This window comes from Bos javanicus, chromosome 29 (assembly GCF_032452875.1).
Source record: "Bos javanicus breed banteng chromosome 29, ARS-OSU_banteng_1.0, whole genome shotgun sequence".
Classification (NCBI taxonomy): Eukaryota; Metazoa; Chordata; class Mammalia; order Artiodactyla; family Bovidae; genus Bos; species Bos javanicus.
Window position 1 is genome coordinate 30,959,944 of NC_083896.1, and position 16,809 is coordinate 30,976,752.

A 16,809-nucleotide genomic window follows, 5' to 3' on the forward strand; every position below is an offset into this window, starting at 1 on the left:
GATATGTCAATATGGTGAAATCATAGACCAGTGACAGTGTTAATAGACAAGGTAGGGGCCATTGTTGGAGGCTAAGATCCTCTGGACAGGATTTAGTGAGGGTCTATGCAGTTGAGAACAGAGAAGGGGAAGTTGATACAAAGGCAGAACTGACCAACACTGGAAACTGATTGGCTATAAACGACAACAAAGGGGAAAGAGTGCAAGATGATTCTGACAGATCCTCCAGAAAAAAGGAGGAGCTTGTCTGATCCATGCACACAAAACTGGCTGAGAGTATTCTCATTAGCAAGAAAACTGAAGTCTCTACTAGACCAAGTTAATACAGTTTGATGGGAAATTTCTACCAGCCTAATTTGATTTTCCTATCACATTATTAAGATATTAAAGAAAATGATTAATAATAGAGAATCCTATAATGTGAAAGATATCTCAGCTTAGAGGAAACATTCAAACAATGATTTTAATCCCTTGATATGGAGATGACATCTTTTCCAGAACTGAATGAACATATTCACATATTCAAACACAGGCTGTTAATATTTGACATGCCAGTTGAAATATTTGCAACCTCTGCTCTGAATATGCTCTGAATATGATAGATTCTAGACGCTTCCTAGTTTAGGAAGACCGCACATTCACTGTCATTGACTGGGTCTCTAGCTGGATATTTCAGTTTTAAAAGATAATAGGCTTCTGAGAGGAAAACTGCTCTTTTCTACACTAATGATGTTGAAAAATAGGAATAAACAACAGTAATAAAATGACAAAAATTAGCTAATGCTTATTAACTGCTTATCATATGCCGAACACTAAGTGAAGACTTTCTTGTTTAATTTCTCATACATTCCTCTGATGCAGGTACTATTTTTAGCCCAATTTTACACCTAGAAGAGTTGAGGCACAGAGAAGTTCATTAATTACCCAGGGTCACACAGATAGCAAGTGGTGAAGTTCAATGGCTCAGACAGTTAAGAACCTGCCTGCAATATAGGAGACCCAGCTTCGATCCCAGGGTCCCAATATTCCCTGGAGAAGGGGATGGCAACGCACTCCAGTGTTCTTGTCTGGAGAATCCCATGGACGGAGGAGCCTGGCGGGCTACAGTCCACGTCTGCCTTTACTCTATTCAGCCCCTAGACTCCACTGGCAATCTTCCTCTCTTCTTGGTTTCCATCCTCCCATTTCAATGTCGGCTTAGTATTTTATTCAGTAAAATCTAGCTGTCTCTGGCTTCAGATCCTGGACTCACATTCCTGTCAAGTAGCTCATTAGCTCAAAGTCAATCTGCTTCATGTTCACTCTTCAGAGTCACGGTATATTTCCTGCTGCATCTAGCGGGTAGCGTATGATCACAGTAAACAGATGCTTGGTGTTTCTACTGCACCAGGACTGAAGGAGTGGTTGTGGATCAGAAGGCATGATTTAGTGGATGCAGAGATACTCATTGTCTTTCAATATTGCCTCAACCTTGGACTACTGCTGCTGCTATTGCTAAGTCGCCTCAGTCGTGTCCGACTCTGTGCGACCCCATAGATGGCAGCCCACCAGGCTCCCCCATCCCTGGGATTCTCCAGGCAAGAATACTGAAGTAGGTTGCCATTTCCTTCTCCAATGCATGAAAGTGAAAAGTGAAAGTGAAGTCGCTCAGTCATGTCCGACTCTTAGCGACCCCAAGGACTGTAGCCTACCAGGCTCCTCCATCCATGGGCAGGCAACATCAAATAGTAGAATTTGGAATGTAGAGTGAAAAGATATGGGTTTACATACTAAGCCGACTATTACTAGTTTTGTCATGTTGAAGAGGTTATCTAAACTCAAGTAAACCATAAGACATACTCATCATACTATTAGCATATAGAATTAGAAATGGTCACCATCTGTCTCTTTCTGCCTATCTTACAAATAGAGGTACTAACTGCCTTTGTTTTAGAGCCCAGGAGATGGTGAAGAACATGGAAGCCTAGTGTGCTGCAGTCCATGCGGTCGCAAAGAGTCAGACATGACTTAGCGACTAAACAACAACAATAGGCATGTGGGATCTTGGTTCCCTGACCAGGGAACCCACATCTGCTGCATTGCAAGGTGGATTCATAACCACTAGACCACAAGGGAAGTCCCTCAAGTTATTTTTCAGTGTCCAGGTATGACCAATAACAAATTACCTAACTTCAAGATGAGTTTTTATGTCCCCTGTAACCAAGGAAAGAGTGTTCCTTTCCTATCTAGCTATAACAATAACATTGTCTTGTAGCCCCTTATTTTTGTACTTGTGTATACTTTCTGCTGCTCTCTAATTGTGCCTTTGGTTTACATTTTGCTTCCACTAAGAGGCTGAATTTCTTGACCACGTAGGTTATACTTTAGACTTTCTTATTACTACCAGAAAGATTTGCACATCTCTGGGGATATCATAGCCTCCGTTTTGTTCAGTTGAATTGAATTGTTTAAAAGGGAAGCTGCTGGAGAAGCTCAGATGTTCTTCTGAAGCTCAGGTGGGAGGACGGCCGTGTGTTATGCTAGAGAAGGTGCTAGAGAAACACAAAGAGGCAGAGTGAACACAGGAGTGCCGGCTCTGGCTGCAATCCAAATGCAGTAATTACATCCTACCTCCTGAAAGCCCCCTGCAGGTTCAATCCGTTGTGGTACCCAGCTTCATTCCTTTTCTACAGTCTGTGCTCTGATAAATAGAGGCCGCTCGCAAGGAGTGGGTGAAGGGCCCAGAAGCAGAGCATGCAAGATGGAGAGCCTCAGCGTAGCCTGGAAGCTATATGCCATGGCATGTCTTCTCTTCAAGGAGAATGTCAGGCATCATGGCCTGAAGAGGGGGCACAAAAACAGGTAAAAATTTTTGAAGAAACCCAGTTTTGGCTGAGCAATCTCCCTTCCATGCCCGAGGACAGTACAATCATGGGTGATCTGTGAGTCACACAGACAGATATTAGGTTTTGGGAACTCAGGGCCTCCCAACGTTTGACTTTTGCCTAAATTATTTAGACACTTCATGTAGTTCTGATCACAGTGCTGCTCTCAAAGAGATGGATGAGAGGAGGTGGGGAGATGGACTCCCCCACCCCCGTATACTCCTCGTTACGCTGAGGCCCATTAAGAACAAGCTCCTCAATGATCTCCTCTTCTTGGCCCATAATGAAGTCAAATTGACTCTGATTGTCATCCATAATTAATGAGCCCATCGGTTCTCTGCGTCTCCAGGCCATTTGGCAGATGGCACTGTCGATTTACTATTGTGCTTGCCATTCTGGAAGTTTCTCAAAGTGGTTTATGTTGTGAAAGTGAGTTATAAAAGTCTTTGCACTTCAGGCATTCTCCAGGTTTTGACATTCTCTGTGTTACTTTTCTTCCTGGGACTGAGGCAGAAGAGGAATAACCAAGTTATATTGTCAGAGTTCATTTTTTCCCCCTCTACTGCAAGGTGAATAAAACAAGAAAACATATATGTATTTATCCAGCCAATGAGAAAATACATTGGTGAAGATAAATGGCACTGCAGGAAAGGTATGAGGCACTCAGTGACCCAACATCAAAAAGAAAGATTTATTTTGAAAGTTCAGACGTGTCCAGGGAGCAGTATTCAACCAAAATTCGAAAGCTTATACACTTAAAAAAATTTTTTTTTGCAGTCCAAGCTAAGATAAATGGCTTGGGTATTAGTGAGAGCTGAGTGAACCCAGGTAATAGTATGGAATAAAAATAACACACCAGGAATTGTATGTGTGTGCGTGTGTGTGTGTGTGTGTGTGTGTGTATATATATATATATTATATATATTTATATACAGGCTTTCCTGATGGCTCAGACAGTAAAGAATCTGCCTGAGGAGATTTGGGAGACTCGGGTTCAGTCTCTGGCTTGAAAAGATCCCCTGGAGAAGGAAATGTATACCCACTCCAATATTCTTGCCTAAAGAATCCCATGGACCAAGGAAGCTGGTGGGCTATAATCCATGGGGTTGCAAAGATTCAGACACAACTGAGAGACTAACACACACACACTCACGCACACACTCACACACACACACACACACACACGCCATTGGGATTCTGGCATGGGATTTTTGCTTGACTGCCTATGCATTAATTCAGAATTAGAAGAGGATCAGGTGAAGTGTGGTGTCCAATGGGATGCAATCATATCAGACAAAACTGTGCCATGGAAATTAAAGCCCTAGGAAAACTCTTAGGACCATATTACAAATCATGTACCCTTTCCAAAGTTCTTTTAGAAACTTAAATTTTGTAAAATGCCTACATGCACCAAAGGATATTACCTGAGATTCTCTTGTTTGGAGGTGTTCTTCTGGTTAAAAGATATGAATCAGGAGCCAATACGTTTCCTCAGAAAAAAAGGCACATTTTTGTTTAGATGCTTGAAAAATTATCTTCCAGTGATGGAATTCCAGAAAAGGCAGGTCTAATAATGAAATTTTCTCTGTGTAGATTCTACCTCAGGGGAATAGGTTCAGTTTTGAAATCCAAGAAATTTCTCTTCATCTTCTGAGTTCTTGCTTCATTTTTCTAATTGCTAGTTTCTCATTAAGTAGTTGAATTAAATTTCAAGCCATAGCTTCACAGAAGACCTACTTTCTGACCATGATTTTGCATTTTACATGTGGTTCCTTCTGATTGACTCCACAGTATCTGGAAGGTTTTAAGTACTTAACCTTTCTCCTTGGGAGGATAGATTTGTTTACTTTTCTTGAAGGAGAAACCTTTGGTATACCTCACCTAACACAGGAAAAGTCCTAGACAAGCAGACAAAAACTCCCTTCCAACAATTAATGGGACCAAGATGGTTAGTTGAAGAGTATTTAAGCCTTTGGTACATAAAAGTATAAAGCAAGTATGAGGGAGCTTCCCCAATGTCTATGGGAATGTGGGAAGCTTGGTATTGAGTGAGTCAGCATTTGTATAGATATATATTTTAGAAGAGCAATGAGTACATAGAAATATGGATTCTGCCCAGAAAGGTGGTGTTTTTCATAAACTCTACCTCCTCCTTGTCCATTACCAGGTAATATCTTCTACCTAGGTTATGCTTCTTTTGCACAATTCCACCAAGGCTTTGATGTGTTGGCTCTGTCAACACTGCACTGGTTAAAACACCTGGTTAAACCTGCCTCACTGAGCACAACTCCTTAAAGGAGAAGTGAAAATGAATTACTGCCTGTAGACCTTCACTACTAGATGATGGAAAGAAGACCCTGGGAAGTTCAGGTGAGTTATGAATGTGGCCACCTTCTTCTTCCTATGGCTGCTCCTCCATGGAAACCCATCTTTGGGCTCACTAACATGAAATTCCCAAGTTTTCTGCCTGGAACGATGACGCTGTTGGTATATGAGAGAATGGAGGCACTGGGATATAGGTGTGAAGATAAAGTAACTCATATGCTATTGATGTCCTATGGGTTTCCTATTCCTACATTCGCTAATTGTCTTAGAAGAACTCAATACTGCTGGTAAGGTGGGAGTGGGGAGAGGGTATCCAAAGTTGCTCCCAACCATTGTAATCTTTGTTTAATACAATATCTTATACTTTTTTTTTTTTTAGAAATATTTAGTCAATTTACTCAAATGAAGAAAACTTAAATGATACAGAACTGAATATATCAGAAATCTATATACAATAAAAAGTGAATATAAATTAGTCAATTCCATAGACATTTCCAGTTAAGCATTCATACAAATACAGATTTGCCTTTTTCTTATATATAGGAGTAACACATACATACATACATGACATGATTCTGGCAAAAAAAAAAAAAAGAAAGAAAAATCAGAGATACTAAAAATATTCTCAAGTTTTAAGAATGGTGTAGAATAAGTTTTAACAACATTCTACATGAATGGAAACCCCTGATTTAATTCCATGATTTTATCATGCCAGAAGCATGTTTGCTTTTAATTTTCTTAAACAGATATTGGTATCATACACATTGGCTTATTAATAATTAAGGCATTTTGCATATACAGTATCTCAGTGCGAACAAAAAACTTTTAGTACTGATTATTTGCTATAATGGTTTAAACTTTCAAAGTCTTTTCAACATAAGAAAATAGTAGCTGCACACATTTAAGTGTTTTCTTATAAAACACAATCTTAAAAAAAAGTAATGATGATTGGTCTCTGTGATTCCTAGTAATAAGTCCTGTCTTATTTTTCACATAGTATAAATTATATTCTTATGCAGGATTGCATTAAGACCCAGTAGTTCTTAAACAATGTTACCAAATAACCATATAAATCCCAAACGCAGCAAAGGTGAACAATCTTCGTAGTGCACTTTCACCTCATTGGAGCTGAAGCTGCTCCTTTTGGATCTTCTTCCACTTCAATGTGAAGTAGATCGGTAGCATTTCATTAGTGGTTTCAACATACGTTTCTCTTTAAAGGAAAAAGTGGTTTTGATTTCTTCCATAGTTCACAGTTCTCAGATGAGATATTTCTGGGGAAATCATATCGTCCAAGGATGTTCTGAATAGCCAAATGCTATAGATGAAGTCTTTCAATGCAACTGTAATAAATAAGCATCTACATCCTTGGCTATATTACCAGTATATCCTGGAACCAAAGTAAGATGGTTTTCCTGTTCCCACAACCCACTTAATTGCTGTTTTAAAATCTGAATATTTCCATCGTTCATAATTTCTGTTTTGGATGATAGTTCTGACCACCACCTTTTAATGACTGCTTGAAGCCAGTTTAAACCAACTATTATATATTCTTCAAATCTGCTTTTAAGTAGTGACTTTACTAGAGGCAACAAATCTACACAGCAGCCAAGTGAGATATACTGTTTTTCCTCCTGTAAACTATTGGTGAGCACGGGAAGGCAATCCACCACAACTCCAAGGTCCTCTATCCTTACTAAATATGCTACAAGTTCACTAATACTTCTCTTTCTCCAGAAAGTTAAAGCTACATTCAATCTCAAGTTCCTGCTGAACAAAACCTGTGCCATTGTTTCATGGTCCTGAGAAACCTCAGAAAAAAAGCCACTATATTTTGATAATGGGCTTTCTGTCTGTGAAGAACCAGAATCACTGGTGTTAATCAAATATGTTCAGCTATCATGCCGTAATTTTTCAGGGAGGTGGCCTGCACAAGCCAGTTCATTTTCTTTATTTGCCATGACACAGCCCCCACTTTTAGGGGACTGCTTTTTTCTGTAACAAGGATTTTGAATAGGATGATGAACTTTCTTTCTTCTATAGATCACCTTACGTAGTTTACCTGGGCTTTTCACAGCTTGTCCAACTGTTCTAGTTATGTAAGTAGCCAACTGTTTTGGAGATTTCTTAACCTCCTTCATGTTCTTATTAGTGAAATTAGAGATCCTTTTTCTAGGAAGATCAATGGAATGATCCTCAGTATGATTACAAAAGTTGCGTTTTTTAACATTGTGGGTTTCAGATGCCATAATCTCTTAAATACCGGCGCCTCATGGTACCGCGGCGCCTCCGCCCAGCCCAGGCGCTGACCGACTGCGCCTGGCAGCCCAGACTGTCCCTCGGCTCCCCGGCCGAGATCCAGGAACGGCCATTCAAAACCTATACTTTCTTTAAACTATTAAAATCTTACAAAATCAGTGTTGAAGACTTTTAAACAGCAATATGTGTGTGTGTGTGTGTGTGTGTGTGTATGTAATATATGGCCTATACGATATATAATACATACTATAGTGTATATATAATGGTATGTATGTATTTATATATATGTATATGTATATAAAAGAAGGAAATGGCAACTCACTCCAGTATTCTTGCCTGTGAAATCCCATGGACAGGGGAGCCTGGTGGGCTACAGTCCATGGGGTTGCAAAAGAGTCAGACACAACTTAGAGACTAAACAATACACATACACACACACACACTATAATTTCACAACCCAGAAATAACTGCTATCAAAATTGGAAGTCATAATATTTTAGAGTTTTAATATTTTAGATATTAATACTTGGAATATATAGCACAACACAAATAACTGGACTCATACCAAGTATATTTTGTATCTTGCTTTTAAAACAACAAGATAATAAGCATACTTTTTCAGGCTATGCAAACTCATCAAACAGGTAATTTTTAATGGTTGCATAGGAGATATTTCATATAGGGCAGTGCCATTCTTTATTTTATTTTTTGATTTATTTTTTTGGTTGAGTAATTATGAGAGGTAGAAGAAATGACTGTCATTGAAATAAAACATGTAGGGTGGTTCCATTAAACATGTGATAATTCAGTTCAATTATCATATATTCAATAACCATCCAAGGACCACTGCCATGTACAAGGTCATCTGTTGACTCTGAGGCCACCAGGATGAGGAAATACCTATGTTTTCCTCCAAAGAGATTCCACAGTAACAATAACAACCACTTTATTTTGTCTAGTATTTTCATAGTTACACTAAACTCTCCCACATACCATTCACTGGATCTTTGCCAAGGTTAAGAGACAGGTAGAACTCAAGATGACCATTTTACAGATGAGGCTTACAGAGTTTAATGACCTGTGTAGAGCTACCGAGCAACTCCATAGCAGTTTTCTCCGTCCTCCTTGACGTCCCTGAGCCCTGTGCTCTCTGCTCCCCCAGCAGGGCTCTCTGTCCCCTTTCCTGCTGTTTGCTTGTCTTGCATCATCTGGTCCCTCTGGGCTGGCGGGTGCCAAGAGGAGGAATGGTTGATCTTCTGCTTCCCTTGGTCTTTTTTCATTCATCACCATCTTTATCATGTCCTCAGGATGTTGCTCTTGTTGAAAATTAATAGTACGTGGACCCTGTAACAATAGCTTATAAAGTGACTGAAAGGAAAAACAGGCTGTGAAGTAAAATCTTTTAGGAAGGAGGGATGGAGAGAAGGATGAGGCAGTGGAAGGAAGGGGACGAGAAGGTAAGAATCTAGGCGATCAAATGGGAAAAATAAAAACATCCAAGGATAGGGAGGGAAGGGACCAGTTTGTTGGGGAAGGTGGCTGAATAAGGGACTTGATTAGAAAGGGAAGGGGGACTCCTTTAAGCCACCTCTGCATTCTGAGCCTTGAGTTATTTTGCTGTTATATTTTAATGGGTTTTGGCTGTTTTTTTTTTTCTCCCTCACCGCATTAGTGGTACCATTCAGACAGGAAAGAAAAACAGAAAAATGATAATAGTCAATTTAGGGGGAAAAAAGAAACCACACACACAGGGAAAAACCACCAGACGCCAGCACAGAGATGCACTCACCTTTTCGTTCGGAGCTGACACAGCTCTCCCCAAAAAGATCCAAGCAGGGAGGACTGCGGAAAAGTGCAGAAACAAGGACAGCAGAGGGCACGGTGGGGAGGAAGCTGGGGGGATTGGAGGGTCGATCTGCAGCCTGTTGGAAGTGTCTGACTGCCTGTACTCCGGAGGCAGGGCTGCCATCTTCTGCCATGAGCTGGCAGAAGATGAGCCTGGAAGACAGATGTCCACAGGTGTTCTGGATGTCCGGGATGGATTTCCTGTCTGGGTTCCTGGCGCTGTCACTGACATTTCCTTCCTCACTGACTTTGTTGTTATCACTCTCATCACCTTTTGGTGCCCACCATGTGAGACTTTCATTGCCCGCTGAGTAATCTTATCCCTGGCAATGCCCTGTGCCCCAAAGGGCTTGTGACATGCCTGCTTAGAAACAAATGGACAGAGAGTAGAACAGAGTTTCTTGTTTCACTTTAAGATCTTATTATAATTTGTTGACTATGCTACTATGGGTCTTTGATTAAATACATTATCAATGCATTTGTGATCATGATGATGATAGTTTACATTTCTGAGCTTTTAGCTCATCCCAGCAACTCCCTAAACAAGCTGCAAACATTGTTGCATCTACTTTGAATAATTATCCTATGGATGGAGGGGTACCACCGTTATCGTCATTTCATAGATGCACAAATGGAGCCCTGAATGTGATCATTTGACTCAGCCATTGAGCAAGATTGGAAGCCATTAGAAAGTTTTGAGCAGAAGAGTGACATGATCTACTTCATATATTTTAAAAGAATCATTCTGACTGCTATGTGGACTTCAGAGGACAGAACAGATACTCAGAGGTCACTTAGAAAGTGAGAAATGATGATGGCATGGACCAAAGTGGGAACAGTATAATTGATGAGAAGTGGTCACATTTTCAATGATTTGAAAATGTGAATTTGAAATTTGAAATCAAAAATAAATTCTGATGGGTTGGCTGTGGAGTGTGAGAAAAGGAAAGGAATTAGAGATGAAACTGTGGCTTTAGCCTGAGCAAATAGAGCATGAGTTGCCTTTAATTGACACACATACACACAACTGCAGGAAGAGCGACTTCAAAGGGGAAGATCAGGATATTAGTTCAGGGCAGATTAAGTTTGAGATGCCAATTAGATCTCCAAGCTTTGGGGTTAAACATAGGTGTCAGGACTGGCTATATAAATCTGGGAATCACCATGTTATCATGGCAACTAAGGTCATCATGCTGAATGAAATCACCAAGGGAGTGACTGTAGGTAGAGAACAGAGAGGACTGGGATTAAAGCCATGGGCACTCCAATGTTTAAAGATCAGGAGACTGAAGAAAAACCAGAAAAGAAGACCAAGAAAGATCCAGCAGTGAGGTAAAAAGGAATCAAGAATGTTCTTTTGAGCCCTGGTAGCCTATGTATGTGCTAAGTTGCTTCAGTTGTGTCTGACTCTGTGTGACCCTATGGACTGCAGCCCACCAGGCTCCTCTGTCCAGGGGACTTTCCAGGCAAGAATGTAGGAGTGGGTTGCCATACACTCCTCCAGGGCACCTTCCTGACCCTGGGATTGAACCCACATCTCTTAAGTCTCCTGCATTAGCAGGCGGGTTCTTCACTAGTGCCACTGGGAAGACCCTGGAAGCCTAGTGAAGGGGAAAAAGTGATTAATCCTATCAGATACTTCTAATAGACCAAATGAAATAAGGGTTGAAAATTAGAAGCTGGATTTAATGATACGTTGGTCACTGTTGACCTTGACAAGAGCAGTTTTGTTAAAGGCAGGTAGAAAAAGCAAAAGCAGATTGGAAACTGTTCAAGAAGGAATAGAAGTTCAATCGAGACAGTGAATATAGATAAATACTTTTACGGAGTTTTGTTTTAAAGGAAAGTACGGAATTGAAAAAGGGTCAGTAAATTGAGAGAGACGTAGCTGTAAATTAAGGAGAGTCTACTTTTTAATGTGGAAAAATTGCAGTATGTTTAAAGATTAATGTGAACAGCCTGGTAGTGGGGAAGAATTAAGAAATAAGGATATATGTGTGTGAGAGAAAGGATTTTCTCTTAGTGATATTCTTGAGCAGGAAGAGGTGATGGCATCAGTGGCCCAGGGTTAGAGACTGGGTTTGGCTAGTGATAAACACTGTTACAGCCTTCCTAGGTGGTGCAGTGGTAAGGAATCTGCCTGCCAATGCAGGAGGCTCAAGTTCAATCCCTGGGTCAGGAAGATCCACTGGAGCAGGAAGTGGCAACCCACTCCAGTATTCTTGCCTCGGAAATCCCATGGACAGAGGAGCCTGGCTGGCTACAGTCCATGGGGTCTCAAAAGAGTTGGACCCGACTGAGCAACTAAACAACAGCAAAGCACTGTTCCTCGGTGCTCCATAAAGGAGGGCAGAATAAGGGCTCAGGCATGAGCAGATTCAGCTTTACAAAAGCTGTTCCACTTGCTGTCAGAGAAACAGGAAGAAAGATTATTATCTAAAAGCTGGGAAAAGGAAAGAGTTGTTGGAAGTTTGAGAAGAGACGGTATGAAGAATTAACTTATTAATGATTGTTGGTGATTTTGTTGTTTTCTACATTTGACACTATTTTATGCCATGAAATGTATCTTTTGTGTTGGATGCACACTTTTTTCAACAGTAAGCTCAGGTGGTGTACTTGCTGCCTTTCACTGCACGCCACTGGCTCCTTTTAGGGCCCAAGTATGATGCCTGTGGATTTGATAGCCTCACAGGAAGACCTCATAAAGCTACTGCTGCAAAATACTCTTATGGCAAAGGGCATTTAGGGTCCAGGTATGAGAGTTGAATGGCATCTTCTTGGTCCTTGGGCTCTTTTTTGATTTTGGATTAATTGGGCATTTTGAAGTTAGGAGTCCTGTGGATTTCACAATGGTGGCTATGAAGCACAGCTTAAACAAAGATATAAAAGGCTGTAGGGAAAGGCAAAAATTGAGAACGCAAATGCTTTGTAAGGAGACACTGCTGAGAGCAGCTGTTACTGCATTTTTAAAGTGCCACTTATTTTAATTGAGGGGCGATAGGGTAATAATACCGTTCAATACTGGTGCACCTTTGTGAGACCTCCCTATGCATGATGTAACGTGTCCCCACGTCTCCAACGGAAGGAGCCAGGTACAGCTGTCTTATTTCTGCAAAACAGACGAAACTGGGTCATAGACTGAACGTGTTTCTCCCAAGAACATTCTTCCTCTAGATTCCAGATGGAGCCATTCAAATAAGAGTGACCGTGTAGAGTTAGTCACTGTCGGGTGGCTCTTCAGATAATAGAGGTCAGAAGTAATCAAGAGAGCAATCCACTGTGCATGTACATGTATACCCAAGTAAATAGATTAAAAAGTAAATTTATCCCCCGGTAAATAGCTGACAAATAGGGATATATCAGAGATCAGGGCAAGGAAAAGTTATGAAAGCTACATAGGACAAGGAGCTCTAACCAAGAGCACAACGTAGAAACAGGACTATGGGATTTTAGGAACGCAAGAGACTTCAAGATGATGTAGGTTGGGTTCTACTGAATTCCTTTTCCAGCTCCATGAAGTCCATTTCTGAAGTAAAGATCCACCACCCCCCGACACACACCCCAACTATGGTCTTTCTGTACGTGTTCTGTCAAGAGAAGAGCCAACTGGGATTGAAGTAGACGAATTGATATAGACAATTGGATGGATGTGCTCAGGTAGGGAGTGAGGGTAGATAATTAGGTAGGTTGATCCTAAAAGTCATCTTGGTCTAGCAGTGCAAAGGAGAGCTCTTCCCTGACGCAGTGAATTTAGGACCATATCAATGGCAAAGTGATTTCCTGTCTGAATTATCTAGACTGGGGCTTCTCAAATATTCATCTGCATGTGAATCACCTGGGGGAATCTTATTAAAATGCAGATAATGCTTCAGTGGCTTTTGAGTGGAACCCAAGATTATGCATTTCTTATAGGCAGGCTGGTGGCATGGTGCCACTGATCTGAGGACCATGCACTTCGGTGGATAGGATAGGAGAGGCAATTTCCAGGCTTTCATTTTGATATTAACTGCATTTACTTTCCAACTGATTGGTTGTATTCTCTTCCCTGGAGGAGAATTCATTTGCATGAGGTACTTCTAGCTAAGAGGGTCCTCTGGCTGCAGCACAGGAAGCAATGAATGTTTCTCTTTCTGGAGGGCATGGCTTAGAACATTCCATCCTCATCTGTGGCTCTGGAGCTCTCCACTAGCTGCCACCTCTGATTGCTTGACCTTGCATGACTTTAGGTGAGTCACAACCTCTCCAGGCCTTGGGCTCCCCAGGTGATCCTCCCAACCTAGGGATCAAACTCAGGTCTCCCGCATCCCGCTTTCCCGTCTGAGTCATCAGGGAAGCCCCTTGTAAGAGAAGGAGGTGGATATTTCCTGCTCCATTTATGTTCCAAGTGGAAGTGATCGTGTTAAACAATGGGTGTGAAACTACCCTGCAAGGTAGAGAAACCTGTTCTATAAAGTGTATAGCCTTATTATCTTGTCATTTATGCCCAGTATCCAAAATCTCAGCCGTTTCTTTTTTAGTATTTATTTATTGGCTGTGCTGGGTCTTCGTTGCTACGCAGGCTTTTCTCTAGTTGCAGCAAGCAGCTTCTATTCTCACTGCAGTGACCTCCCTTGTTGGAGTTTGGGCTCTAGGGCTCAGGGGTTTCAGTAGTTGTGGCACATAGGCTTAATTGCTCCAAGTCATGTAGCATCTTCCCAGACTGGGATGGAACCCATGTCCCCTGCATTGCTAGGCAGATTCTTAACCACTGAACCATCAAGGAGGCCCTCAGCTGGTACCTCAGTGAAAGCACTTGATACATTTATATGTGATGCAGATACTGTTGCTGTTCAGTCTCTAAGTCATGTCTTACTCTTTGCAAACCCATTGACCGCAGCATGCCAGGCTTCCCTGTTGTTCACCATCTCTCAGAGTTTGCCCAAACTCATGTCTATTTGAGTCAGCAATGCCATCCAACCATCTCATCCTCTGTTGCTCCCTTCTCCTCCTGCCCTCTGTCCTTCCCAGCATGGGGATCTTAATAGCATCATGGTTATCACTGTGCTCTGGATGCTGTGTATTTCTTTACTTGGACTCATTTGCTGCTTTCAGAGATGAGGCACTGGTCCTCTCCAGATCTTTTCTGTGGTGACGCAGTCAGTCGCAGGACCTCAGAACCCAGATCACACCTGCAGATGAATTGCGGTTGTGATGAATCACAGTTGTTCCACAAGCTACCATTTTTGAGTCCTTAGAGCAGCTAGATGTTTTATGGAAAGCACATGTGTTTTTCTAATTTTCTCAGAATACGAAGTGCTGTTTCCATTCTCCTGATGAGGCAGCAGGGGCCTCAGAGAGTTAAACTAACTAGTTCAACACCACACAGCTGATTTGAAATGGCTATAGAATTTCAAGTCTTCGTCTGACTTCAAAGCCTGACTCGAGTTCATCAGGAGAAACTACTGTTTCTCCATCTCGTCCAGGGATTTTTACAGGAGACTCTAGTGATGAGCCTGATCCAGCACCTTGACCCTGATGACTGGGGGAAGCTAGGCAAGTTGCCGATGACACATGCCACGTATTTGAAGCTACTCACCTCCATGTGATGAGGTCCAGATTTGGGAATAGGAGAGCAGCCTTCTGGCTTTTTCCAAGGGAGAAGTTTTCAGTAACAGAAGGAGAACAGTGTCCCTCCTGAGGGGGTGAGTCCATCTGTCACAAAGTTAATGAGACCTCCTATCAGGTAAGGGAGAGGTGACCTCCAATCCAGGGCTGAATAGAAAGAAACTAGAGCACAACCCAAGAGGAAGAGCTTAAGGAAATGCATGTAAGTCGGATTCTCTATGGAAGGTCAGGGAGGCCAGTGTTCTTCTGGATATTTATCTTCGCAACACTAGTTTCCATCCTTGTCACACTATCTGTATTTTTTAGGCACATTGCATTTGTCTTGCTCTTTGCAGACTTACTTTGTGGGATGTGTCTTATCCACAATAATTCTCAGAAGTGTTATTTCTATGATTTATTGCTCTTTGGTGTTTATCTTACTCTCCCAGTTTTACCTTTTCTTCAACTGTTGTCTAACATTTTCGAGTTTTCCTTTCTGGCTGGCCCAAATTTGTCTTCTTTTCATATTTATTTCAGCATTTGTCTTGTTCTCGCAATGTGTTTCCTTCTCAGAATTTATCTTTCTTATTTTGAAAATATGTCCCAGAATATACCTTTTTTCTTTCCCTTCCCTGGTCTTTATTTGTCTAATACTTTACATTGTCTCTGTGCTTTGCTATTAGCCAGAAGTCGGGGCATTCTGCCCAGGCTGTTCTCAGGTTTGGTCGGCCAGCTGTTCCCAGGACACGAGAATGTGGATCGAGCGGCTTTGAGTCCAAGCATCTCAACTTTTCAATCCATACAAATGGGGGATATTAAAAGTCCAAGAGATAAACTGTGATCTCTGCTTTGTTTCAGCATAGCATTGAGAGTTGGCAAGAATGAATATTTAGTTTGAAAACAGAAAAAAGGGACATTCCTGCAAACAGATACAGTCCGTTTTTCATTTCTCTTATCAGCATGAGACGGAGAGCAAGGCTACTTCAGGCATGTTTCTGTAATTTTCTTTTTGACAGATCTAGCCTGCCATAGGTTCCGCAGCAATGACTGTAGTTATAACATCAGCATTTTCCTAGGTTTTAATGAACATGCAAATTTAGGTGCTGGACTCAAACGTGATGATAATTTTTTTTATCAAACATGATGATAATACCAATTATGGACATTAACATTTGCAAAGCTACATTTATGGCTTCCAGGCACATTCCTAGGACTTCTCTCCTTGATACTCACAGTAATTGTGTAATTTAGGACTATTGTCCCATTTATCATCAGGAAACTGAAACTCAAAGAGATCAAACAGCAGCTGGTAAGTTGAAGAGCCAGAACTTGAAAGGGTTTCTTCTAATTTTCAGTTTTGTGCTCTTACCCCAAATTGTGTTGCATTCATATAATTGTATGATTTTATTTATTTGTTTAATCTTTTGGCCATGCCTCATGGCATGTGGGATCTTAGTTCCCCAACCAGGCATCAAACTGGCACCTTCAAGCATTGGTATTGTGGAATCTTAACCACTGAACCACCAAGGAAGACTTTCATATTTATTTTGGTATGTGATATTAGATAAAATTTTTCAAATTATTTTTCATTCCTTGGATTTTCTTTTATGGACTTCAGGTTTCACTCAGTCTTTGTTTTTCCTCTATTTGCCCTGAGTCAGACTGTTCTCCTAAGCCTAGTAATTTTCTCTAGCCAATGTGACTGGCAAAGAGTTGGAATGGGATGGATTGTGGCTGTTACTGGCTTCTATATCTTTTACAATATTTCCGATCTCTTTTCATGCTCTCCACTCCAGAAAATACTTCATCCTTTTCTGATCATCCGGGGTTTTCTCCGATGGCTGGCTGCAGGAATATCTCTGAGAGACAGAAGAGTAGTAAAACAGCTCATTCGGAAAGCAGAACCCTTCTCTGCCCACAGTGACCAGATTGT

The 16,809-nt window shown here is 41.3% G+C and overlaps 1 protein-coding gene across 1 annotated transcript; it reads right to left on the bottom strand.

Annotated features, from left to right (window-relative positions):
• Positions 1-5,559: 5,559 nt before the first annotated feature.
• Positions 5,560-7,585, bottom strand: LOC133241201 (KATNB1-like protein 1). The gene is given in 1 exon segment (XM_061406408.1): positions 5,560-7,585. A coding segment is annotated over 1 exon segment (915 nt). The 5' UTR covers positions 7,439-7,585; the 3' UTR covers positions 5,560-6,523.
• Positions 7,586-16,809: the final 9,224 nt, after the last annotated feature.